The following is a 27,665-nucleotide window of genomic DNA, read 5'->3' as shown; positions in this document are numbered from 1 at the left end:
TGCAGGTGGTGTTTGCATGACATAAGGAATGATGAACTGCTAGGTGTGAAGGATAGGCCTGGAACCTGTGAGAGTCTGTTTTTCCAGGAAGCCTTGGGATGCAAGCAGCAATTGCCATATGTTGCTCTGATGGCATATAGCATGAGGTCAGCAGAGGACAATTTACATCAATAATTCATGGGCAACTTTTGGCCATGGGGCTCCAGAGACTCTTAGAGACCTGCAGGAAGTTTGATAGTCTCTACAGTGAAGGAGAGTCTGGGGACACTAATAGGAGTGCCTGTCGTATTGTGATTTGGACAGACTCTAGAGCCATTTCTTGTAAGGGGTCACATACAGAGTGGGCTGCTTTGTGAGTAAGAGCAGAAATGGGCTTCAGAAAATTTGTAAACACATTATACATTGCTTTCAGAACCAAAAATGCCTAAAAGATGTTGGGCTTTTTTTTAATGTCATGAGTGCTGAAAGGGTCAATTGTTGTTTCTTGATTGTGTCAGGGGTAGAGCAACCCTTGACTTCCTAAATAATTTTGAGAAACTTAACCAAGTGGAAGGATCTTACACTGTGTGGAGCAATGGTCCAACTCTTTGTGAGTTCCTTTGTGAGGATCTGTAGGTCCCGAATGAGTGTGTCAAATGAGTTAGTATTCTCCCTTCTGGGCATATATCTAAAAGCTTTGGAATCAGGATCTTGAAGAGATATCTGAACTCCCATAATTGTTGTAGCATTATTCTCAATAACCAAAATATGGAGACAACTCAAATATCCACCAATAGGTAAATAAATAAAGGAAATGTGAATACTTATTTTTAAGGCTGGAGTATTATTAAGCCTTAAAAAAGGATGAAATCCTACTACTTGGAATAACATGGATGCACCTGTAAGGCATTATGCTCAATGAAATAAGCCAGGCACAGAATGACATATACTGCATGTTCTGGGCTTCCCTGGTGGCTTCAGATGGTAAAGAATCCACCTGCAATGCAGGAGACTTGGGTTCAGTTTCTGGGTTGGGAAGATCCCCTGGAGAAGGGAATGGCTACCCACTCCAATATTCTTGCCTGAAGAATTCCATGGACAAATGAGCCTAGTGGGCTATAGTCCGCAAAGAGTCAGACACAAGTGAGCAAGTAACACTTTTTTACTTTCACATAGAGTTGCACAAGATGAATATGTTCCAGAGACCTGTTGTAAAATGGAGTGCCTATAATTAACAATAAGGTAAATTTTGTTAAGAGGGTAAATATCTCATGTTAAACATTATTATGCACATACATACATATATGCACACCCTAAAAGGACACAAGAAACTTGCAGAAGTGATGAAAATGTTTATTGCCTGGGCTGTGGTGAAGATAACAAAAGTGTATACATGCGTTCAAACTCACCTATTTGTATTTATTGATTACATATAGTTTCTCATATCAATTATACCTCAGTAAAGCTGGAATGAGGAGTTAAACATCAAAAATGGAGTCATACTCTTTATCACATGGAAGCTTGAACGCCCCCTGTCCCTTCTTAACCCAAAGAAGGCTCTGGCTGCTCCTCAATGTGGGCTCTGACAGAAAATTTCCAGCTAGAAGTCATGTATGTACCCTTCCTCAGTCATGTAAATGCAGCGTCAACAGGGTCCTTCAGGACCTAGATTAATCAGAAAGGTGCTTTTCCCATGCTTGAAAAAAGGAAAAGTCAGTTGCTGAAAGGTGGGACAAAACCAGGGTCTATGGTGGCAGATGCACGAGTGGGCCTCCTTAGCCTCCTGGCTGTGCCACACTCTGGGGAGTGGCCATGTGTGGATGGTGGTTTCTCAGGCATCTGGGAATGGCTATAGCAATGACTTCTTAGGGAGTTGCAAGTGAGTGTGTCCAAGGGATTGGTTTTTCTCCCCACTGTAGTGAAGCGCTCTGGAGCAGCTGCCCAGGAGCCTCTGCTTCCACCCCTATGCCTCATCCTTAGCATTTAGGGACAGTCTTGCCATCCTCCCCTCCCCCACAGACTGTGAGAAAATCATGAGCACCTTCAGACCACCTTTGCCGCTTCACCTTCCTACTCCTGTCCTTGACAGTGAGACCTAGACTTCTAACCCAGGTGACTCTGTGATCACTGACTGGGGTTGCTGTGACACTGCCTACCACAGCCAGAACCTCCTCTGCTCCAGGCCTGCTGCTTTCCCACATCTGCCATGTTGGGACAGGGCTGGGGAGCAGTGGGAGCAGGAAGAGCTTTCACTTGGAGGGCCCTGGTCTGATTTGTAGGAGGAGGAGGGCACACAAGTGCCTTGAGAAGGGCAGCCACTTCTCATGACTCAGAGTCACTCACGGCTGCAACAGAACTTGCATCTTCCTCTGCACACTGGAAGGAGTCCCTCAGCAGACAGAATGCCTCACCTGGAATGTCAACATATGGAACTGGGACAGGCTGACTTGGATTTCTTTTCCTCAAGACATTGGAGATTCTAATATACTCAGAATCCTGTGGACACATAATAGAGGGAGTTGAAGCTCAGAGAGGGTTAGTATGGACTTCTGTCCCCTCCTGTTACTGATATGTGAGCACTGCGTCCTGAGACCAGTTGGTCTGGTTGTGTCATGACGAGTTTGGAAGGGCCCTTCCCATGCAGCAAATCTCATACATCTCTTCTCAGTCTACCCCTCAAGGACCTATGTCAGGCTGTTCACCTCGTATTGAGGGCATGCTCTGTGGGGAGTATGATGAAAGCACAGATAAAACTGCCTCCCGGGCTAGACAAACAGCAGGAAGATGTGGGATGTGGACAAGAACAGACATTAAGGAAGAGCCTTAAATTTGGAACGAGGCTGACCTGAATAGTCCAGGTAGAAAAGGGCGCTATGCTGACCCCACTGATGTAGGTCTTGAAGGTGACCCCTTTGGGTCATATCAAGAGGAGCTGAAGGGACTAAAATGCTTCAACCTGAAGAAGCAGGCCACAAGACACCTTCCTCATGAAGTCTTTGCTGATTGCACCAGCCAGAAGTGACCTCTCCCTCTTCTGAACTTCTTTGTATATTTTTTCTTACATAAAAGTTTCAGGTATTTTAGCTTTATAATGACATAGCTCCATATTAGATCTCTACCCATCAGTGTGAATGTGATTCTCTAGGGTATGGTTCCCCAGGGATTTTTGAGCCTTAGGTCTAGAGACCTTTCAGATCTAAATTTTTAAGCCCAACTGTACTGAAGGCTCCCTTTGTATGTCTCAAAGTCATCACACACTCAATCAGTTCAAAACTGAGCACCTAAGCCTGATCTTCCTTGAGTGTCTCCTACCCTAGCAAATGATGCATCCTTACTATCACCCTTGACATCTTTTTCTACCTCAACTCCATAGCCAACTGATCAGTGAGTCTTCTCAATTTTACTTTCTAAATATCTGTTAAATACATTAATTTTATTTATGTCCTTTATCTGTTTTTTTCCACAATATTTCCACTGCCTCTCTCTCCCTTATGTCTGTTAATTCTTCAAAATGTTTATTTTGTACTATAGGCTTGATTCCTTTCTTAATCTCTTTGAACAGGTGAAGTGAAGTCACTCAGTCATGTCCGACTCTTTGTGACCCCATGGACTGTAGCCCACCAGGCTCCTCCATCCATGGAATTTTCTAGGCAAGAGTACTGGAGTGGGTTGCCATTTCCTTCTCCAGGGGATCTAGTCCACACATATACCCTGATGAGGAAGTCTCCCCATAAAACAGTTTAGTATTTTCCCCAGCTTGAGTCTTTGTAAGTTTTGCCTATTTTTTTTTTTTTAATTTAATTTAATTTTTTTAACTTTACAATATTGTATTGGTTTTGCCATATATCAACATGAATCTGCCACAGGTATACACGTGTTCCCCATCCTGAACCCTCCTCCCTCCCCGTACCATCCCTCTGGGTCGTCCCAGTGCACCAGCCCCAAGCACCCAGTGTCATGCATCGAACCTGGACTGGCGACGTTGTCTCTGGTTTAAGAATTCACATCCATCCCCGTGCATAATGCAGGCCTGGATTCCAAATTCTCACATTACTCTCATAGAACAGGGCAAGTTTCAGTCCACATACTGGTCCCCCAGAACAAAAGACACACACTCTCTTACACTAATTCTCCCAACTTTTCATGTAACTTTTCACAGCATCCCAACAAGTTCAAGGCCACACTAATATTTCATCCCCACTTACAGACGTATAACTTTGGCCTCTAAGGTATATTTCTGAGTCTGATAACCCCTTGGGACGCAAGAATTTCTAATTCCACTCAGCTCTTCAACACTGAATTCCTTCTTGTTTCTGAATTTAAGTAGCATAATTTAAACATTTTAATTACATTTAATCAAGTCTGGGGCTTCCCTTGTGGTTCAGCTGGTAAAGAATCCATTTGCAATGTGGGAGACCTGGGTTCGACCCCTGGGTTGGGAAAATCCCTTGGAGAAGGGAAAGGCTATCCACTCCAGTATTCTGGCCTAGAGAATTCCATGGACTATATAGTCCATGGGGTCGCAAAGTGTTGGACACAACTGAGCTACTTTCACTTTTCAATCAAGTTTGGCTGTGTGGTTAGAGTTTAAGGAGAAGCTCCTGAGTTAATGTATCTTATTCTCTGGAGAATTCCGAAGTTTAATCATTGTTCCTTACACCCTCCAACATAGGGCTGAGACAGTCATTGCTTCAGGCAGAGGCCAGAACTCCACTGAGGATGCAAATCTCTGTTCACTTTGACTTCCAAAATAGGCAAGAGCCATATTTTATTGATAGAACAAAAGAGACTTGTGTGCTCCAAAATCAGACAGTAGACTAAGAAAAGAGAGTTCATTTGGCAAGTCACAAACTTAAAAGATGCCAGGTAAGACATCAGAGTGGTTTTATACATATATCTGGAAGTAAGTAAATGTTAAAAACGCATTAAGGATGAACCTATAATTAAAAATTAAAAGGAATGTGGTATGTCATTCCCTAGGGGCTCAACAGAAAGTGAGGAGCAAGTCAGGTGATAGGAACTCCAGATAAGAGGAGCAGGAATGCAAATCAGAAGCAGCATGGGTCCACTTCTTTGATAGGATAGTACTTCCTCCTAGGGATTCATGTTTAGTAAATTGAGCCTCATGTGTTTGGGCAATAAAGGGCTTCTCTAGAAGCACTACAAGGTCCCTTTAGCTTGTGTTCCATGTTGGGGAGGTTCAGATGTTCTCAAGGTTTCTTATAAGGGAGATGAGGTGCTGAGAGGGGCCATAGGCCAGAAAGTGCCTGAGTTCAGAATAAGAAAGGTCAGAGTACAGGGGCCTCACTCCAGAGGAGACTGTGGCAGGAACCAAGGTCATCACCAGTGTTACCCACACTTGCCCCAGACAAGCAGGAGTAGCCACATCTACAGAAAATGCAGCAGAAGTAGAATGAGACCCAGACCAGGGCAAAGTTCCCTGGCAAAGGCCCACAAGGATCAGAGAGAACAGCCAAATAAACTGAGCTCTCTCCCCAACTCCGCAGGCACAGGGAAGCAGTGAGGAACAGTAAGGAGGGTGGTGGCTGACTCTTCCTATTGTGGCAATCAAGCTCTTGGGTTCTCTGGGTGTGACAGCATTTAGGTTGCTGGTTGTTCCTCTCACAGGGCATTTTCATAAGTCCCTTGGATGCCTCTCCTCTCCCATGCTGGGGATCTCACCTACCCTGTCATAGGTGACACTCTCAGGACAGCCACCTATGTCATTCTCTTTGGTTCTTGTGTTGGCTGGTCTGTTTCCATAGGCTCTCTTTATTGGGAACCTATTGCCTCTCCAGATGCCCTTCTTGTCACAGTTCTTTTAAGACCCTACTTCTAGTTGATTAAAAGCATGTTCATTTAGCTCATCAATGTGTTTGCAGTTTCTTTCCAATTAGAAACCAACACCTGAATACTGCAGGCTGTTTCTACAGTATCTCATCCCTTCATTTTCTCAGGTGTAAATCAGACACCTGTCCAGTGCATCCCCAAACTGCAGGGAACACACATCCAGCTCTTAGAATGGTCTCACTGAAGCCTCTGTCACCATGTGGAGGTGAGAGGCAGGTACCCCTCAGATTAAAAGGAGACTTACGCAGCACAGCTCTCTCCAAAGCCATTCTCTTCCCCTTTATCTCCAAATCCTAACCTTATGTCTTCAGTTTGGTTGAGAGAGGGTTAAGAATCTCAAATGAGTTTTCAGAACCTTCTTTAAAAATTCTACAGATGAAAAAAGTATATGCCTAAGAAGTTTCATTACACTGTCCAAGTGCTAGAGAGATTGTGAAGGTTCTTTTTTTTTTTTTTTTAAACTTTACATAATTGTATTAGTTTTGCCAAATATCAAAATGAATCCGCCACTGGTATACATGTGTTCCCCATCCTGAACCCTCCTCCCTCCTCCCTCCCCATACCATCCCTCTGGGTCGTCCCAGTGCTCTAGCCCCAAGCATCCAGTATCGTGCGTCGAACCTGGACTGGCATCTCGTTTCATACATGATATTTTACATGTTTCAATGCCATTCTCCCAAATCTTTTATTTGTTAATATAAATGTATTTTCCCCATTGGTTGGATGGTATCACTGATTCAATGGACATGAACCTGGGCAAACTCCAGGAGATGGTGGGAGACAGGGAAGCCTGGCATGCTGCAGTTAGTCCATGGGGTCATGAAGAGTCAGACATGACTTGGTGACTGAACAACAACAACAAATTTCCCCATATGTTATTTTAGTAATTTTTTTTAATATTTATGTATTTGGCTATGCCAGGTCCTGGTTGCAGCATGTGGGCTCTTTAGTTGTGGCATGTGGGATCTAGTTCCCTGAGCAGGGTCAAACCTGGACCCCTTGCATTGGGAGTGCAGAGTCTAAGCAACTAGAGCACCAGGAAAGTCCCATAAAGTTTCTGAAAATGCATGTGGAGGGCAAACATGTGATTTCAGCTGTGTGTGGTGACAGTTGGGGGGTACCACAGATGAAAAAGAGCTGACAGACTGGCTGTCCACACTTCTCTAAACTGAGATTTGGTACTGCTTTCTCATTATATAATTTTGAAAACTATTTCACGTCTCTAAGGCCTCAGTTTCTTTAGCTGTGAAAAGCCCTGTCTTCCCAGTTGACTGCTCAGAACGGCATGATATTGGGTGAGTAACAGTCTCTCCAAATACAATAATAAGCTTTTGTTCCCTCTTGCCCCTTTCCCAGATCCTGGCTGAGTAACAGTCCATCACAACAGGCTGGTGCAATGGTCACCCTGCACCACAGGGCCACAGAGGACCTGAAGATGACTTGGATAATCAAGGGCCCCCCAGGGAGCTGGAGCAGAAGAACCTGGGACCAAGCTCTGAGTCTGCCCCTGAGCCAGCCCCAACTCCAGTCTCACCTGTGTGGTCAGTGACCATGTGGACCAGAAAACTGCCACCATAGACCTTGGGGAGCTCTGTTTGGGATCAAAAGCATGCCGAGCAAAGTGAGTGTGCCCACACTTAGATTAATTTTATCAATTCATATTTTTCTAGAAAGTATCCATTTAATGAAGATTTAAAATTAAATAGACAGTAATTAAGAACTACATTCTCTTAAGAGTTTCTCTAGTTATTATTGTTGCTTTGCTGTTTTAAATGTGAAATCTTGCTGAAAGGGTAAGTGATAAATTAGGTGACGCTTCCAGCCTTGAGAGCCACGGGATCCCACTAACCAGTTTGTTGGGTGAAAAGCAAAAGCAATTTGGTGGCTCATCTAGTGACAAATGGTGTATTGAGGGAGTATCTTCACCCTCCACATCCTCAACTACAATTTGGAAATGAGAAATAGGATGGGTATTTTAGAGGGATTATTTTTTACTTTTAGAGATTAAATAAAACACTATATATCTGGATCACAGGACAGATACAGCAATTCCCATTGATATCAAGGAAAGTCTTATTCTTACATATGCCCATAACCAAAAAATGTCAATCAGAAGGATGGTTAATAAGAAATGGGGCATAAAGAGAGATGGATGACAGAAGCAAACAAAATGTTCCATCAGGCTGGCAGGAGAATTCCATGCCCTGGGCGCTTAGGTCCTACCATGAAGATGAAGAGCTCAGATGAGAAGGCCTTTGGAATCCACACCAGCAGCATCTGCTCACCTGCCCCAAGTCAGTGCTCCCCAAGTAGTCCAGTGGTACCTCGGCTTCCAGTGTGGCCTATCTTTGGGAAGAGGATGACTTGGTCAGGCTAACAGGAATACCCATCTGAGTTAGCAAGTATACTTCCCACTGTAAATTAATAAATAAACTTTCTCGTTTTGTTTAACCAGGGTCATTTCACATCTATTATCAAGAGTTTGCACCCACAAGGCAAAAGGGTGAAATGGAGATTCTGGGTTTTGGCTCAGGACCTACATGTCAGACTCTGAACCTTGGTGAACACATTGAAGTGCAACTGATCTTTGAATCGTATGGGTTTGAACTGCTAGGTCCATAGGTACACGGTGATTTTCTTCAATAAATGTGTACAACAGTACACATGATCTGTGGTTGCTTGAACCAGTGGATGTGGAACTGTGAATACAGAGGTGTGACTATAAAGTTCTATGGTGAATTTTTGACTGTTCAGGGAGTGGGAGCCCCCTATGTTGCTCAAGAGTCAACTGTAATGACAAACTGTAGGGTTTTGTCATTCATTCATTCCTTAGCTCAATCTATTAGAAACAAAAGGCACATTGAGAAACACTTTGGAAAACACATTCACAGACTTTCTTTGCCATGTACATTCCCATTTGAATTTCATGAAGACTTCATGTAGGCCCAAGGTTTCAGTTCTCAAACCTGATCAAACATCTAATGAGTATTTCAAAATATAAGTGCACTGGGATGACCCAGAGGGATGGGATGGGGAGGGAGGTGGGAGGGTGTTGGGGAGGGAGGAGGGAGGGGAGGTTCAGGATGAGGGAAAAAATAAAAAATAAAATATAAGTGGTGCCCAGTTTCAGGATACAGTCCAAGCATCTGTTCATTAAAGTTCTCTAGTTGATTTAATGAACATCCTGGGTTGTGAGCAATACATGGGGAGTGTCCATTTGGATAAAAAAATCAGACCAAAATGTTTGCTTTGCCTGAACTATATAGACTGATGTAGACCTGTTAGGGGTTATTTCAATAAAGATCCTGAAGCCGTAAATCAATAAAATAGAAGTGGAAATAAGCATAAGTTCGTTAGCTGGTTTAGATGATAAAGTTCTTGTTGGCATACATGCAGCTTTATCTATCTGAAGCATTTCTTATCATGTCACTTCACTGTTCAAAAATTTTAATAGATAATTTTTTTAGTTAGTGTTGTAAAGAAACTAATGATATAGAAAAGGAGACAGACCACAGAAGTTAGCTACTGTTAAATTCTTGACATACTAACTGTTGGAACACTTCATCCCCACATAAACATATTTTTATATATTTATAATATAGGCTAATACCATGCATATTCCATAACTAATTGACTATTTCATGGGAAACTTTCCATTCAAATATATAAGGATATAATTAACTCTTCTTAGTACACAAATAGTATTCCATCATATGGAGAAAATATACTTTATTTCACCAGTATTTAGTGGTCAAGAGCTTCAGAATCCAACTCCAAGATTCCAGTTCCAGCTCTGCCATCTATTAGTTATGTGACTTGAGTAAATTCATTGATTTACCAGTGTAGCCATTTCCTGGGAATAATAATGGTATTTGCATTACAGGATGGCAGTTTATATTTTGAGGCCTCAATATGTACTATCTACAGCCCAGAATAACTAACTGTACCCTGTTACACTAGCTATGGAGAAAAATAGCACATGGAGAAGGGAGGAGGTCACCAGAAAGAGTTTGCAGTTTTATATAGGGAGGTCAGTGTAGGTCTTACTGAGAAGTTTGCATCTATAAAAAGACTTGAAGGAGGTCAGGGAATGAGACATCGATACCTAGAAGGAGAGAATTCTAGAGAGGAAGGAGCATGCATGGAGTATTGAAGGACTGGCAGGAAGCCCAGTGTCTGTTAGTGGATTAAGGAAGGAGAGGTGTGAGGGAGAGGAGGCCAGCTGATACAAAATCTTCCAGATAAAGTGGAAGTTTTGAGCAACAAGGAATGTGATGCAACTTAGGTTTTGAAAAGATTCATCTGGATGACATTATGAAAATAGACATTAAAGGATTAAGGATAAAAGTGGGAGACTCTGAGGCCACTATAATAATCCAAGTGAGAAATGATGATGAAATTGGACCAGGGAGGTGATAAGAGGCATTTTGTTATAAACATATTTTTTCATATAGATATACAAAAATAAGTATTCAACTATATATAGAATGTTGAGCTATCAGTATTTTCTGAGAGTGAAAAAGAAATGAAAATGAAGAAAAAAGAAGGAAGTCAAGGATGACACCCAAGTTTTATGGCCAGAACAAAGGGAAGGACTGAGGTGACATTTGGAGGGATAGGAAACTGTAGGAAGCATGTTTGGGGAGTCTGAGTTTAACCATGTCAAGATGGAGATGTCTGTTATACATGCAAGCAGAAATGTCAAGTAAACAGTTGGATATTCACACTGGAGTTCAGGGGACAGATTACGTCTCTAAGTCCTTTTTACCAGATAAGGTCATATAGTCACAAGATTACTGCATGGCCAGAGCATCAAACGGAAATGAGTGTAGACAGTGAAGTGAGGTGGTCTGGGTATGAACCTTGGTTATTCCAAAATTTAGAGGTTGGAAAGATACTGATAAAGAAAACTACAGAGCAACCACCCAGTAAGTAGAAAATAGCAAAGTGAAAACAATATTTCCAGGAAATATATATCCACTGTGGCTGAGAACTTATGGGAAATGAGGATTGAGAATTGACCACTAAATTTAACAATGTGGAGTTCCCTGGTGACTGGAAAAAAAGCAGACTCAATGGAGACATAGGGTCATTGCATAACAAGAAAGAATTCAAGAGAGAAAGAAATTTCTTCAAATAAGGTCAATATGCTCATGAAAACATGTTCAGCATGAATCATTTGAGAAATGTAATTCAGAACCACAATGAGATACCACTTCATCAGCACTGGGATGGATACAATCTAAAAATAACAAGAGTTGGCCATAAAGCAGAGAAATTCTCACACACTGCTAGTGGAACTGCAAAAATGGTGGTGGAAGATGGGGATGAAAGAAGTGGAGAATGGAGTACAGGAAGATTTATGAGGGATAGCACAGTGGAATTTGGTAACTGATTGGGTGTCCAGAATGACAGAGAAAGGAATCAAAATGAGTGAAATTATTATCGCCTATATAACTGATCGTGCCTATAAGTGATCATGCCTATATAACTTACACTCATGAGAACTTCTGTAGAATACTTAGTATCTCTGGATTTTAATTTTTCATTTGTACATTGGAGATTTCAGCATCACACAGTTCTTGAATGAAATTATGAATAATAATGGAAAGGGAAGCTGACTTGAGAACAGAGATGCTGAAATCCACAACACACCTTGTATAAGAGGAAGGAACTCCCATAAGACCCAAGAAGAAGCAGCTCTGCTTCAAATGTCTCCTCTGAACCAGAGCACAAGGCCTGTTATTGCATGTCTCCCACCCACATCTCCCACTCCATTGTCCTCTTAAGGAACAACTCCCCTTTTACCCACCAACTGCTCCACTCATCATCAGGATGAACTCATTCAAGTTGAGGCACTTGAGTCAGAACCAGGAAACTTGGAAGAGGAACAAATGGAAGATACTCTTTTCTGAATACTCTAGGATTCCAAGAACTTCACTGACCATGTGGCAAAGGAAAAGATACAAATGCTGGAGTTACCTAGGTTTGAATTTAACAATTTGCTCTGCTACCAAGTATTTTGTGATATTAGTTGCTTGTCCTACAAAATAGGAATAGTAATTGCAACCCCATGGACTGTAGCCTACCAGGCTCCTCCATCCATGGGATTTTCCAGGCAAGAATACTGGAGTGGGTTGCCATTTCCTTCTCTAGGGGATCTTCCTGACACAGAGATTGAACCCAGATCTCCTGCATTGTAGGCAGACACTTTACCATCTGAGCCACTAGGGAAGTCCAGGAATAAATAGTAATATCTACTCTAAAAGAGTCATATCAATGTATGGCAAAACCAATACAATATTGTAAAGTAATTAGCCTCCAAAAAATAATAAATAAATAAAAATTTAAAAATAAGAGAGTTCTTATAAGAAGAAATAATATTTATAAAATTCATGGGACAAAAGCTGGTTCAATATAGGCTTGGAATGTTGAGTTCCCTTCTTTTTTCTTTTTTGTCTTATGCTTTGGGAATCGAGGTGGGTGGGAGGGGGGGTCAATGGATGGTCACATCTCACACTGCTTCTGGACTGATGGCACTGATATCAGCCATGACCGGTCACCTAGGATTCCAGTGAGAGAAGTCATCTTTTTCCCTCTCAGCCTGCTGTTCAGCCTGACAATAAACAGGCTGGAAACAGCCTTATTAAGGAAACTCTGCTTCTTCCTCATCCAGCAGGATCCTAGCATTGCTTCTTATTGCTCAAGATTTTAGTTCAGAACTTTTCTTTCTGAGGTCAGAAATGAAGAAGCTGAGATTGCTAAGCTGGGTGGGAAACCAAGAGATTCAAGAATGCAGGCCAGAAGACAAAAGGATCATAGTACCAGAGTGAGTTCATCTCCAACTCAAGAGCTGGAATGGAAGGCAGGAGACAGAGGCTTTGAGGAGAGGACGACCCCCCAGGAAGAGTAGAAGATCCCATACAATACAGTGCAGGTGACATCAGGTCCTCAAGCAATCCTGATTAGGCAGGATTGTTGGGGTTCATCACGTCCATCTTTGCTTCCTTGTGGACTTACTACCAGAAACACCTTCGGTAGATGCTGTGCTCTGAGATCAATCTGCTGAGTTCCTGTGGTAGTTGAGAGGAAGAATAGCTCAGACAATTCACAAAGAGAGATGCTTGTCTCTTTGGCACTGGCCTCCTAAAGCCATGACACCCTCCTGAGGGAGCTCTAGGTGATGCAGGCAGGGAAAACTGATGACCAACCCAAGTCAAACTATGGCAGCCAAATTGGGTATGTCAATTGTGTCCAAAAAAGTTAGATGTGGGAGAGACCATTTCCAAATCTTTGGGTACATGTAGACCATGTGGCCTGGAAGGGGGTCTAGGATTGGGTGGAATGCTAGGATTCCAACAGGCAGGGACAGGAGTAAGGGGCAGGGAGGGAGCCATCATTTCAGGCAGAAGTATGTGAGTGACCAAACAGGAGGCTGACTAGGATCTGAAGCCAGCAGGTTGTGGGGGATGAGGGTCAGCAGAAGAGGCAGGAGAGGGCTGGTTCACACCTTCTCACAAGCTTCACTTCTCACAGCAGGTTCATTAGAGAGCATGTGTGTGTATTGGGGAGGGGGTAACACACTGCACTTCCATTCTAATGACTGCCACACTAGACAGGAATGCCCTGAAGCTGCTTTTCTAAGGACTCAAATCCCAACCTAGGTGCTTGAAGGGCCAGAAACTGTACACATTCTACCCACTCCACAGGAGGTGGATTTGAGGTCCACGAGCTGAAGCTGAGGTTAGTTAGTACTAGTGATCAGGAACAAGGGCTGGACCACTGTATAAAGTGCACTGGCTATCCCCCCATCACACATACCAACAAATAGATACACACACAAATACATTGCCCGACATACAACTTTTGACCCTACATAAGGGGCAAAGGAAACCTCAGGCCAGTCTTTTATAAGCTCCCACCTACCCATGCTGCCTCCACAGACGCCCAACTCAGCACCCAGCACCAAAGCCTAACCTTGTCCTCTGTAGTCTGGTCAACTGTCTCCACGCCTGGGCTTGAGTGCTGAGAAAGATACACATCAACCGCACAGCAGAGGCTGTGGGGATTATCATGTGCAGGAAGGTCCTCTTTGGGAAGTTTCAGGAGAAGAGGGGCTAGGCGCTGGGTCAGTGATGGAAGAAGAGCTCTCATCCTGCAGGGTGAGGATCTTGAGTGGGAAGACAGCTGGGGAAGTCGACACAGGTTGTGAGAAGGCCACATGCGCACAGGGACTTAAGGGCGGGAGGGTCACGGGGCAGCTGGAGCTGGACCAGAGCTGGGAGACGCAGATGTCTTCAGGAATCAAGCGCCGAGTGGAGGTGTCCTAGTAGTTCCGATTCTTCTGCTTTCTCCAATTAAAGTATCTTCATGGCCTCCCTTTCTGGCTTGCAGACCTCACTGTAGACAGTACTAGACGCCTTTTCTTCTAAATGTTGTTTATCAACACCCTAGGAATTGAAGTCAGAGAGTTTCTAAAAAAGATGAGAGAGGTCCTAGAGTGACCCAGAAGGAAGCTGTGCTGTTGACAAGAAATGCATGTGAATTCCCCCAAAGTGGCCAGCACTACACTGGCCCCAAGTTTTAAATTTTCTTAGTAAATACCACTGACGATCTTGAAAGAGTCAGAGACAGATGGGCCAGGAACAGCAGATGACTGGGTTGACAGACCCAGGAGATAGACCCACTAGATCCCAGACTGGGCTCAGCTCCCATTCTCACCTTGTGTGCGGCAGACTCCTGCTGGCTCAGCTCCGCATAGTGGAGGCCACCATCATTGTCCCTCTGATCCTCCTGAACTTCTACACCTGTGTCATACACAGAGTGGAGCTTGAACCTCAGCCTTGAAAGCATATAATTTCCCCCATGGCAATGAACCCAAGGCCAAGCCCACACCCACCTTCCCCTTCTGCATTGATATTCCTTGAGCAGCAAAATGCAGGAGGAAGGCAACCAAGGGTTCAGGACAGGAGGGGGGACCTGGGGCAAGAAGTAGAAATGCAACCTGCCTCTTCCAGTCGTCATCTTCCTCTTCTTCACACAGGTCTTCCAAAGGAACAGTCCAATTACGCAGATCAACAGGATAATCACGACAGTCCCTATGATGCCTGACAGGGTCTTATCATCATTGTTTTCAGGTGAATCTGTTTTCCTCACACAGAAAGAATAAAGAAAGTTAATGCAAACAGAACTTGAGACACCCGTTGCTGAGGAAAGATACAGAAGAACAAGTGGAGAGGTCTGAAGCTAAAGAGGAAGGGGAAAGGCAGTATCATTAACTCAAGGTCCTGAGCTTCTGCTTGATGCCAGGGACACTGAGATAAACAATACAGGTCACCCTGGGGGAGATGGAGAAAATACCAAAGTCTTCCAGCTAGAGAGACAGCAGTGCAGTATAAGTTAACACCTTGTACACTGGTCTTCATGGAGGGCCTCCCAGAGGAGGTGATGCATAAACTTCACCTCTGAGGGAGGAGTAGGAGTTTACCAGAAATTCAGGCTGGGCACAGCTTTCCAGAAAGGAGACATAGCTATGTCAAATCTGTAGCCCTGAGGGTTGCAATCATTCCCGATCAGCAGGCAGGAGAGGGACAAGACAAGGACAAGCAGGGTGACGATGATCAGAGAGAAGAGAGCCTCTATCCAGAGGGTCTTATGGGTCATGCTGAGTGTTGAACTTTATCTGAGACTCCAGAATGGAACAAAGGGAAAGGTATCATGAGATTTTAAGTGATGCTGACATATCAGCTCCCACCAGCAGCTCATGGGGGATGGGTTAGAGGGGCTAGACTGCACACAGGATACCAGGTCATTTATTCACTCAGTGAAATACTGAGTGTGAATAGTGCCAGAAGCTTTGTTTGGTATAAGAATTCAAAGGAAAACAAGACATGTCCTTTGCCCTTAAGGTGTTCCAAGCTATGGAAAAGACAAACCCATCAATAGCATTGCTATTCAGTGTGGGGTGGCCATGGACTGTGCCTTAAAGCAGATGATGCCTGAGGCAAGATGGTTACAGCAGCTGCAGTGCCTGTGCAACATGAGATTGAGGCATCTTTTGTTCAAACTTGATTCATAACAGAACTATAACCAAGTGCAGGACATTGGTTATATGCCTGTGACCTGAGGGAAATCCTTCAATAGGAATAAGCAAGGAACTCTTGATTTGGGAGGTTTGATGTGGAAACAGCATTTCCAGAGGCTCAGAAGCTTGCAACTTCAGGACACATTCGGGGAAGCCAAGCAAACAATTCAGTGTGAAGTGTGTGAGGTAAGGAACATGGGCAGAGGAGCTTTGCAGCCCTGAATTCTGCAGGGAATCCCTGGGTCAGACTCCTACAGATGATATAGACCAATCACAAAATCCAGTTGTTTTTCAAAAGACTACAGTGGATGACACACTATGGATAATGGATGAGGTAGGAGAAGGGCTAGAAAGCTATTGCCCTGGGCCAGACCTGACACTGCCCTGCAGCATCTGGGAGGGAAGGAGTGTGCAGAGGGCAACAGGCAGGCAGGTGCAGGCAGCAGGGAGCATGGGTCAGGGGAGGGGTGAGCCCTCAGGGACATACATCTCTAGGGAATGCTTTTGCTGCTGCAGCCCCAGCTCTCTTGGCCTCCCCCACACCACACCTGCTCTACCTCCAGGGCCAGCTGGAACTGAGAGTTGCTCATCTGGAGGTGAACTGACTTGATTTGCATCAAAAACAAATTCCTTTTTTCTTGGGGAAAAAGAGGGGGTAGAGAGGCAGGCATGGACTTGAGAGACAGTTAATGCAGACATGAGCTGACTATACCTCCCAGGCTCCTGAAAGGGGTGACCTGGTAGGAAGGTGGTGCTAATAACATGGTGGGGAGAAAAGCCCAGAGCCCCTAGTTCTCAGAGTGCCTCTCCCTTCTGACAGGTGCACTCACCAGAGACACAGACTTCTCCAAGGCCTAAGATGGCAGTTTTCTGGTCCACCTGGTTGCTGACCATACAGGTCAAGCTGCCACTGGGCTGGCTCACAGGCAGGCACAGAGTCAGGTTCCAGGACTTGGAGGGTAGTTCTGATGTCACTCTCTGCTCCAGCTCCCTGGGAAGGTCCTTGATCTCCCAGGTCACCTTCAGGTCCTTTGTATCCCCTGGGGCTGTGCACTCCAGAGTGGCATTGCACCAGCCTGGTGTGAAGGATGCTGACTTGACAAGGATCTTAGGAACGGGTACAGTTTCTGGGAAAGGAGGGACAAAAGAAAGGAGCTCACATGATTGGAGAACATTCCAGTCTGTGCATTCTCATCCATTATCTAACTGAAACCCTGGCATTCTCCCTTTAATGATAGTGAATGCATTATATAGATAAACAGAATTTGCCCAGTACTTAATACATAGCAAATGACAATAAAGAGGGGAGCCACTGAATTAAGCCATATGTGATTTCACTAGATTGTGTGCATGTTGAGGAAGCGTTAAACATCTCCAACAAGAAAATAAAGCCTGATCCCACCTTCCCAAGACCAATTATTTCTAAGAAAATGGGGCTCCTTCTAGACATGGAGGACGTCTCAGACAGAAGGGCTAATCACAGATCAGGAACTTGGCCTCTTCTTCTGCTCAGATAATGCCTGGGATTTTATAGCCTGTAGAGAAGAAGACGCCTGGTCAGAGCTGGGAGCCCAGAGAAAGGTTCTGTGCTCCGAATAGTGGAGACATGTGTGGGAGACGCGGTGGCAGTGTCAACTACAGATTGGCACTTGCTGTCTCCCTCTACAAGGGTCAAATCATGTGCTGCTGTAGCTGCTGACTGTCACACCCCCCTGGAGGAGTTCAGGGTGGAGAGAAGAGATGAGGCAGTCTGTGCTGGTGTGGGAGAGAGGGGACTGGCAGGACATGTCTTCAGATAGCTCGATATTTTCAGGAGCCTATTTTATGAGCCAAATTCTGGTATCTCATCATATCTAGAAAATCACTAAAATCCTTCTTGGTGGTGACTACTCCTGGTGACTAGAAAAAGCTTCTGGAGACTAGTATAAAACTTCTGGAAAAAAAAATGTTCGTATTGCTTATAGCCCTCCTTCACCAGGGTCACATATACACTGACATTTCCCTCTCACTGGAGCAGTTTCTCAGAGCTATCTGGGGTGCTGTCTCCTAGGCTGCCATCCTCATATTGCTCCAAATAAAAACTTAATTCATAGCTCAAACGTTGTGCATTTTTTTAAGTCTATAGTAGCAACTAGGAGAATCCCAGGGACGGGGGAGTCTCATGGGTTGCCGTCTCTGGGGTTGCACAGAGTTGGACACGACTGAAGCGACTTAGCAGCAGCAGCAGCAACTAGGAATCGTAAGTCTGAGTCTGGTTAGAACATGCCACTGAACTTGAGAAGTGACACACTGATAAGTGTGACACTGATAAGTGTCACAGGGGGACCTAAAGCAGCAATAGTCACTCTCTCACAGCAGATATTTTCTTATGAAGGCAGGGACTTTCAGGAAAGAAAGTGTTGGCTAAGTGAGGCTCTCTGGAAGTGCTCCCGTGTAACCATTCCCCTACATCTACCCCAGGCTTCTAGAGCTGGATTGCTAGAGTCTTTGTGAGTGAGGCTGGCCTTGGACTGGCACTGAGTTAAAGGGGAAGAGGCACTGACTACACATGAATTTCTGGATTATGGTAGGTGAATCAGTTCAGTTCAGTCGCTCAGTCGTGTCTCACTCTTTGCGACCCCATGAATCAAAGCATGCCAGGCCTCCCTGTCCATCACCAACTCCTGGAGTTCACCTCCTGGAGTTCACTCAGACTCATGTCCATTGAGTCAGTGATGCCATCTAGTCATCTCATCCTTTGTCGTCCCCTTCTCCTCCTGCCCCCAATCTCTCCCAGCATGAGTCTTTTCCAATGAGTCAACTCTTTGCATGAGGTGGCCAAAGTATTGGAGTTTCAGCTTCAGCATCAGTCCTTCCAAAGAACACCCAGGGCTGATCTCCTTTAGAATGGACTGGTTGGATCTCCTTGCAGTCCAAGGGACTCTCAAGAGTCTTCTCCAACACCACAGTTCAAAAGCATCAATTCTTCGGTGCTCAGCCTTCTTCACAGTCCAACTCTCACATCCATACATGACCACTGGAAAAACCATAGCCTTGACTAGATGGACCTTTGTTGGCAAAGTAATATCTCTGCTGGTAGGTGAATAATGGGCCCCAATACTTCCATGTCCAATCCTCAGAACCTATGACTGTGATAGGTTACAGGGCAAAGTGGAATTAAGGTAAAAGAATTAAGGTGCTAATCAGCTGGCTTCAAAATAAGGAGATTGTTCTGATTACCTGGTTGGGACCAATGCAATCACAGGGGTCCTTAGAAATGGAAGAAAGAAGAGTAAGGGGGTCAAAGGTGTTAGAATGTAAGAAGAATTGGTCCCACTATTGCCAGCTTTGAAGGTAGAGGAAGGTGGTCATAGCCAAGTGACGCAAGCAACCACTAGAAGTGGGAAATACAAGTAAATGAGTTTTCTTCTGGGACCTCTATAGAGGAACACAGTCCTGCCAACAACTCAACTTCGGCCCAGTGAGACCTATGTCTGACTTCTGACCTAGAGCCTAGTAAGATAGAAGATTTGTGCTGTGCTCAGGCTCCAAATGAAAGCAGCATTATAGCAGCAACAGATAAGCAATACACACATTAAATAAACCTAGACATATAAAGAACAACAATTCCTATGGCAATATAATTTCCCCAAATTTCCATTCTCCTCTCCCAAAATTCTAAAGTGGTTTTATCCCTGGAGTGAATCTCAACTCCTCTCACCATTTGCAGTAAACCCACTTACCCTAATTCAAGGGAGAAAATAGTCTGAACGCTGATGTCTGGAAGGGATCCTGAAAAATGGGGCCTAGCTGACACTCCTAGCTCAAAAGAAGGAGGGAAGCCATGGTGAGGAGGTGTCGCTTACCATAGACAGTGAGGAGGAAAACCTGGTTTAATTCTATTCCTCTAGTGAAGCTGGCTCGAGCCCGGTACTGCCCACTGTCCTCTAGGGTCAGGTTATCAATCCTCAGGAACAGGATGTTAGGCACATGGACCCTGTGCTGGTACTTGTCCTGGAGGCTGACCCAGGTTGGGGTGTCTGCCCCACGGCGGACTCGCAGCATGACGCTGTAGTTTAACTCAGGGCCAAAGCCCCATGAGACCTCCTCTGGGTCAGCTTTTTGATTCTTGGTCACATGAAACAACACAGAACCTCCTCGGATCCTCTGCAGGGGAACAAGTCCAGAATCCTGAACTCCAGGACCAGGTGCTGCAGAATTCTCGACCCCAGTGCAGCAGACACCTAGGGCACAGGTAGGACACAGGAACCACAATTTTTTTTTTTCAGTAACAATAAATGAGAAAACTACATAACCTACATTTTAAATGAAATTCATCCAATATACTCCCTTGATTCTTAGGAGGCAGCCTAGTAAAGTGGATTTAAGCAATTTTAGAATTAAATCCTGGTTCTAGGGAATTGTTACCTTGAGGAGGTAACTTAAATTTTCTAATTTGGAGTTTCCCCACCTACCTCATAAATTGAATGGGATCATGGAGCTTCCCTGATAGCTCAGTTGGTAAAGAATCTGCCTGCAACGCAGGAGACCTGGGTTCGATCCCTGGGTTGGGAAGATCCCCTGGAGAAGGGAAAGGCTCCCCATTCCAGTATTCTGGTCTGGAGAATTCCATAGACTGTATAGTCCATGGGGTCACAAAGAGTCAGACACAACTGAGTGATTTCCACTTTCACCTTCATGTATCAAAAAAACCTAGCAGATTTTCTGTCAATACCAAATGCATAACTGTAGGATTAGCTTCTTAATTGTTGTCCCCTTGTGTTCACATCCTTTTGTAATGCCCTCCCCTGGTGAGTGGGATACATCTAGTGATTGGCTTCCAAGGAATAGACTAGAGCAGACATGATGGATGTCACTCAGTGATACTAGGTTATACAAGACTGTGACTTCCCTCTTGCTTACACACACATCCTCTCTTTCACACTCTCTCTCTCTTGCTCACTCTGAGGAATCCAGCTGCCATGTTATCAGCTGCCTAAGGAGGGGCCCACATGACAAGAAACTGAGGGAGCCTCTGGCCAATATCTAGAGAGGAACTGGGACCCTCAGCCCAACAGCCACAGGAACTGCTTCCCAGCAGCAATCTCTTGAGAGATCTTGGAATCATAGCTTGCCCAGTGGACCATGGGCTGATGCAGCCCCAGCCCCAGCTAAGACTCTAACTTAAGTCTGGGAGACCTTGAGTCAGAGGACCTAGCTGATCCAACCCTAAGCCCTGACCCACAGAAACTGTGAGACTGAGATTATACCCAGTGGTGTTTAAGGTACTACGTTTTGTGGCGATTTGTTACACAGCAATAGATACCTAACACAAATATGAAGACTGCTATCCTTCCTGCTCTTTCCAGGCAGTGCAGTAGTCAGGAAACTACAGGCTGTGCTGTGTAACAGTTACAATACCTCAGGGTCTTCAAATAAGGGGAGTCTATAGTCCCCACCACAGGTCCCATGAGAAAGTGAGGGAGAGGCCCTGTCATTCATGGAGGAAACTCCAGCTTCTTGTAGCTGCACCCATGGAACTCACAGCATCTTCATAGGCTCCCAGCCCCACAGCAGGAGGGGACAGAGGAGAATCACACAGGGGTTTCACTGAAACTGTCCACAAGTAGCGTGCTCTCTGCTCATGTTTTTCGACCAGCACTCGTGACAAGTCCCTGGCTACCTGCAAAGGACTAGAATATGAGGGGGAGAGCAAGTGATCATTTAAAGAGCTCTACTGTCCCTGCCACCAAGACAACACTTCCCAATCAGTCCCTGCCAGGCCACAGTGGGCCTTCCTCAGGCACTTTCCTGGAGAGCTGTGACCAGTGGGCACATTTGCTGCAGGGCCACCACCTCCTGAGCCCACCTTCCCTCTTCAGACATAGGCCCAAGGGACCTGATATCCTCTACCCTTTCTGGGGATGAAGTAGGACAGAACAGGATGAGGGAAAGTCCCTTACCCTGAAAAGATGATCAATCTGCTTCTTCTAGCAGGTCAGGATGCACCTGCTGGTCTAAGTTCCTCTCTAGATGTTGGCCAGAGGCTCCCTCAGTTTCTTGTCAGCCTTCCACAGTCCCAGTCCTCTTTCCAATTCAATAAATTCTCACCATTTCAGACCTGTCTCCCTCTGGCTATACTTATTCTCATTTCTGGCTCTCACTGGAAGCAGAGAATAACTCATGACAGTGTTCATATGCCTAAGGATTTCAGATATTTCTTTGTATTCATTTACTCAGTCATCTTCTCCAGGTCAGGCCTTAGGGGACATCTATCCAGGGCTCCCCCACCCCGGCACAGAGCAGGAGACTCCCCAGGGGGTGAACCTGTCCTGGGTCACACAGGGCAGAGCCACACCTGGCACCGGGGCTGCCCACTCCCAGCCCAGGGCTTCTCCCCTGCAGGAGCTCCCACCAGCTCTCCACCTGTCCCTGACCTCCCCAGGAGCTCCCCTTCCAGCACTACTGTCTGATCACCAGGGTCTGAGAAGCTCCTGAAGGCTCATCCTCCAACTTTCCTGTCCTGAGAAAGGGGAAGCAAGTACTTAGAGGGGTTTAGCAGGGCAGGGACTTCTGGCCAGCTGAGGGTTAACCAGCAGCCTGTCCAAACTCCATACTTGCTGGAAAAACAGGAACCAGAGAGAGAGGGAAGCTCAGCCCTGAGAGGCAGGGAGAATCTACCCGGGGCAGATGGTGAGCTGAGCTATGAGGAAGGCAGAAGAAGACTTGGAAAGAGAAGGAAGGGAGTGAGAGATGTGATCTCCAAAAGATCTAATCCTGAAGAAGAAAATAAAGCCAGGGAGAGTGTGGTTACAAACAAGATAGAGTTTATTTAAATAATATAAAATTTAATAGTTGTGAATCAATTTACAATTTTGTCCATTTTCCCTCTCTTTCTTTTATGTAATCTTCCAACCACAGAGCCTATGGAGAAAACTCTAAATAACATAACTTATTTTCAAGTTAAATAAAATTGAAGGGAAGAGAAGAGAAGCTCTATATTTTACTGTTACCTTATAAAGTTACATTACTGAAAAGGAGGTAAGGTTTTACAAAGCTCATTCTTAATTCAAGACATCTGTTTATAAAGTCTATAATTCATTAAATTTCATACAGTTCCTGAAAGTTCATTTAGTGGCTGGAATACTGAAAAATAATTTTTTTTAAACTTTAATTAAAAATAAAAGCTTAAACAATTAAAGCTTTCCAACTTTCTCCAGAATTCATAATTCCTTGGGCATTAGTGTTTACTCATTAATTTTTAATTTTCTCACACATAATCAGATAGTCCCCAGGAAGTCACGCATATAATTTGGGTTTTGTCCAGTCTGTAGCTCACTTTTCACTTAACTGCATAGTCTTCTATGTCTCTTTCCCTTCTTTCCTCCTCTAGTTCACCCACTTAAGAGCCCACATTACCAGTCTACTCTTCCCTTAGTTCCGTCATATTCTTACAACAGGTGGTATACAGAAACCCTTAAATTTGAGAGGCTGCTGTTCCTTTGACAAAAGCAGAATTTCATTTCATTGTATTTAACATCCTGCATCTTGCCTAAGAAATCAAGACTACAGTTGCTTTCTCCATCTCAGACACAGGGTTCTAGTCAACCTCCTCCTCCACAGGGCAGCTGCACAGACTGTCAGGTTCCCTCTGAGTTGTTCCCCAGCCCGTCCAAGGCAAAGAGCCAGCTTCTTAGTCTCTTCCCCTCTCTGCAGGCAGCTCCTGGTTCACCCAGCTTCACATTTCTGCTGCAGAGACAGACTTACCTTCCTAGAAATGTTTTCCTTAATGTAGTGAAGGCTGCCTGAGCTCAGGTGTCTCAGACTCACCACAACAAGAAGATTATTTTGTTCTTCTTTTCACCCCAGGTCTCTAAACCAAAGGCTCTGCATTTGCTAAATAATGGCAGAGATGTTTTGTCTTTTTGTTCACCAAGGACATAGGACATGGAAAGAGCACCCTGCCTCCCTGCTCCACCCAGAGGCCCTCCCTCCCAGGAGCCCGGATCACTCACTGAGGAGGAAGCTGGTGAATCCTAGGAGCCTGGAGGCCCCGCAGAGGCGGGGGTCTTCTGAGCAGGGCCCCATCACAGGCTGCCTGCCAGCCTGTGAGGCCGCAGAGAAGCATCTAGGAAGAGAAGAAAGAGAGGAGGGAGTGTCATTCAAAGGACACTCCTGTTTTCTCCACCCTTAGGGCGGGGCTAACATGTTTTAGTTCATGGGATTGCAAAGAGTCGGACATGACTGAGCGAATGAACTGAACTGAACTGAACATGTTCTAAATGGATAGCCCACCAGCCTGTACTAAACCACTTGGAGGTTTCCTATTAATTTCACCAGCACCTACATTAAGACCTCAGCAAACAGTTGCAGAGTAAATGTATAAACAACTCCACTGTATTGCAGATACCCCAACCCTGTGATCATATCACTCTGATAAACTCTGGAAAAAAATTTCCCAACATATCAGCCACTGTCCCATTCCACTATGCGGCCTCAAGCAAGTCACCTGAGTCCACTCTGTGCTTTCGGAAACTGCTCTGCTGCATCTCAGACAAGAGAATATCCAATACTGCTCTATTTCCTCCAACCCCATCTAGTTAGGGGGGAATGAATCCTTTGGTCAGAAACTTCTGTAAGGAGTTAAAATCCAGGCAACTCGCCCTCTGGTCACTTTAGGGGTGATGAGGAGAGCAAGCCTCATATTTTTCCTCTACTCTTGGAAATACTGTGAGGACTGTGTGGATCTGCTCCAGGGCTGGGGAGGGAGGAGGAGCCTAGAGAAACAGCAATGCAGTTACAGGCCAGGGTCACTGGGAGAGAGCCAGACAACAAATATTCCAACATTCCATGCTGGCAGAACACCAGGGACTTTTTCAAAATCCAGATATCTAAGGTCAATTCAACATGTCAGCCAGCTAGCCTGTGTAGCTGGAAAGCTGAATCTTTATCAACACCCCCAACTTGTCTAGGTCTTATTACAAATTTCAAATTTATAGATTTATGAGAGACAGATATCATTACAATTATCCTCCTGTTTGGCACATGTGGAAACAGGATCCAATGAATTTAGTGAATAAACCGAAGGTTGGAAAGTCAACACGTAGTATAGCGCGGCCTGGGACCAGGTCCCTGCACTTTCAGTCCACTGGCCTTTAGAGACCCAAGTCCGTCTCAGTGCAATGAATCTCATACACAAGATGGTTTCAGCCCTTGAGAAGTCACATGATGGGGGAGGGAGACCTAGCCTGGCCCAGGGCAGAACCTCACCTTCCTTACATCATTCCAGGCAGGAAAACTAAGACGCATGGCTGCATCTCAGCAGCCTCTGAGATCAAGGCAGCCCTTGACCAATCACTGTTACCTCCGCTTGCACTCAGTGCGTCACAAACAGCCCAACCCAAACCTGCAAAGGCTGGTCTGAGAAACCACAGTTGGTCAGTCTCCCAGGTCTGGCCCTCATTGTCTGTGACCTGCAGGCTAGTGGACCCTGCCCTTCTTCCCTGGGCAGTGAATGCTGTCCTCCTAGGGTGCCTCATGGTCCAGATTTCACAAGGTCTTTTCATCTCTGTAGGGAAAGACCAAACTAGCCAAGATGGAAGTGATCAGGCTGTCTTGCCACACAGCCTTTTGCCCCATATTTTGTAAATACATGATTATGTAACAGTTGAGATCACTTATAGTGCTGTGCATGCACATCACAATGTACCTGCTTGGCCACAGCCCACTTTTGTTCCGTAAGCTTATGCTATGTCCACTGGATCAACCATGAGAGGAAAGACTATAGTGTGTCTGCTGCTATGGCTGCTATGCCAGTCAAGAGAGAATAAATGTGTCTACAGTTCCTATGACTCTTTGAGTTTTCTTGCAGCTTCCCCACTCATGCTTTGCCTACCCTGGGTTCAGCGAACAGTGAGATACAGAGAAACAGTCTCAACATCCTTTCTATCAGTCACACCAAGTACATTAACCTTTTAAACCTGAAGAAGCCCCGCCCACACCCCCACCCCCCACCACCCCCCCGGTGGAGAGGTTGCTCTCACCCTGCGCTTGCGCCCAGCTCCTGGGAGGGCTGCCATCCAATCTGTTTGTCCATGACTCTCACTCCAGCCACAACATTCAGCTTCTTTTTGCTGGGCTTCCTTTACCTCTAAGATTCCCTAGTGATTCTTGGCTGGACTGGTTGCCAGCATGTCTCCTGTCCAGGAGGAGAGGACAGACCACGGTACCCAGAACAACCATCTTCCCACAACAGGCATTCGGACCACATTAATCTACCTCACAGGGAAGAGGTGGGCTCCTCAGATTTATGTGCCCCTGAGAACATGCCCACAGGATTTTGAAACCCACAGAGGGAAGGAGAGTCCCAGTATATGCAGATAACTGGGAAAAACATTCCCATTTTAGGGGTCAAACCTCATCCTTTACTGGCCTAAGAACTCCATCAGCCTCCCGCTGCCCACCTGCCCACTCCATGGAGTAAGACCCTTCCCTCCCACTTACTGTCAAATGTCTCCTGATCATTCTGGATGCAGCTTGGATGGTGTCCTGGGAGTCTTCCCATCCTGCCCAAGATGAAATTAGGTCTTCTTGCCACTGGGCTCCCACAGCAGTTCAGCAGGACATTGGTACTTGTGATATAACCAGGCAACACTTGTTCTTGCCCTTTCCTTGAGATACAGAATGCAGTTCCTGTGAACAGAGGTGGCAAGGAGATCCCACTCTCAGTCTGGTGTCAATGATGAATCAGCAGCTGAGAGTGGGTGCCCTATTTATTGACTCACCCTGATCCCAGCCCTCCTGTGAGGACCCTGGGGGTCACATGTGCTCCTGAACAAGACAGGCAGCTTTCAGCTAAGCAGCCCATGGCACCTGTGACAGGTTTCCAGTAAGCAAATATTTACTAAGCACACCTGTGTCTCTCAGCACTGCCACAGTCTTCTTTCTGTCCACGTCACCATCTGCTGAAGTCCCTGGAACCTGAGACAGCTTTACAGGCAGCATGACCTCACCCAGCATCTTCCTTCTGACAGACACTTGGCCCCCGAGGACTCTGGGTGCTGTGTTCTGTGAGAAAAATGAAGGCAAGCTCCTCCTTGGCCATGTTTTCACAGACCTGTTCTAGTGGTGCTGAAAATGCATCCCAAGAACATCCACCCCTCATGAGGATAATCTGTAATTCCACAGTGCTATCCTCAGAAATTCAAGTCTGAAAACTAAATTCTTACAGTGTTCAAGAACCACCAAACTCTTGGAGACACACTCATGTTGACAAAATTAAAACAATGGTGACCTATAAAGTGGAATGCCAAGTTATTGTAATAAAAATCTGGGGCTAGGTTCCCTTCCCATGAACAGGCTCTCTCCCCAGCAATAAGGAGGTTTGCTGGGCACAGCCCCACAATGTTCATGGTAGGGGCTTCTTTCTCCCTCATTTTGAAACTTCCTGATCCAGCTAAAAACACTTTTCTGTGGGCAGATTTCTGTGACCCCAATCCTTTTAATGAGAACAGTATGGGAAAAGGGAAAGAGTAATTTCACAGTGGATAAGCCTGAAGAACACTCCCTGAATTCAGCCAGGTGATGAAGGTCAGTATACGCTGTGGTGTATCATGGTGATTGTATGTACCCTTGATATGATGCAATGAAAATAGCACTTTCTTCTGTGGTCATCCTCCCCAAATCCCAAACCCCCTAGTCTAATTATGAGAGAAATACTGGAAACTTCCTAATTGAGGGATACTCCATCGAACGCCCCACCAGGGCTCCTCAA

The 27,665-nt window shown here is 45.3% G+C and overlaps 1 protein-coding gene across 3 annotated transcripts; it reads right to left on the bottom strand.

The window, feature by feature from the left end:
- Positions 1 to 1,316: 1,316 nt before the first annotated feature.
- Positions 1,317 to 26,003, bottom strand: LOC106700948 (SLAM family member 5-like). Of its 3 annotated transcripts, XR_011463182.1 has the most exons (8): positions 25,936 to 26,003; positions 23,908 to 24,020; positions 19,759 to 20,136; positions 16,744 to 17,040; positions 14,838 to 14,972; positions 14,551 to 14,636; positions 13,807 to 14,279; positions 1,317 to 8,175 (listed from the first exon to the last, which is right to left on the bottom strand). XR_011463182.1 is itself a non-coding variant. In XM_070365640.1 (7 exons), exons 1-7 carry the CDS (start codon positions 25,986 to 25,988, stop codon positions 14,280 to 14,282), a joined length of 1,086 nt encoding a protein of 361 aa, XP_070221741.1. In that variant the 5' UTR covers positions 25,989 to 26,003; the 3' UTR covers positions 1,317 to 14,279. The 3 variants fall into 3 exon arrangements, 2 of the variants coding, with proteins under 2 accessions (XP_070221741.1, XP_070221732.1); XM_070365640.1 differs by having other exon boundaries at positions 1,317 to 14,303; XM_070365631.1 differs by having other exon boundaries at positions 1,317 to 14,279.
- Between the last annotated feature and the right edge of the window lie 1,662 nt (positions 26,004 to 27,665).

The sequence above is a fragment of the Bos mutus genome, chromosome 3 (assembly GCF_027580195.1).
Source record: "Bos mutus isolate GX-2022 chromosome 3, NWIPB_WYAK_1.1, whole genome shotgun sequence".
Taxonomy (NCBI): domain Eukaryota; kingdom Metazoa; phylum Chordata; class Mammalia; order Artiodactyla; family Bovidae; genus Bos; species Bos mutus.
The sequence above is the reverse complement of the archived record's forward strand: the minus strand, read 5'-3'. Positions and strand labels throughout refer to the sequence as shown.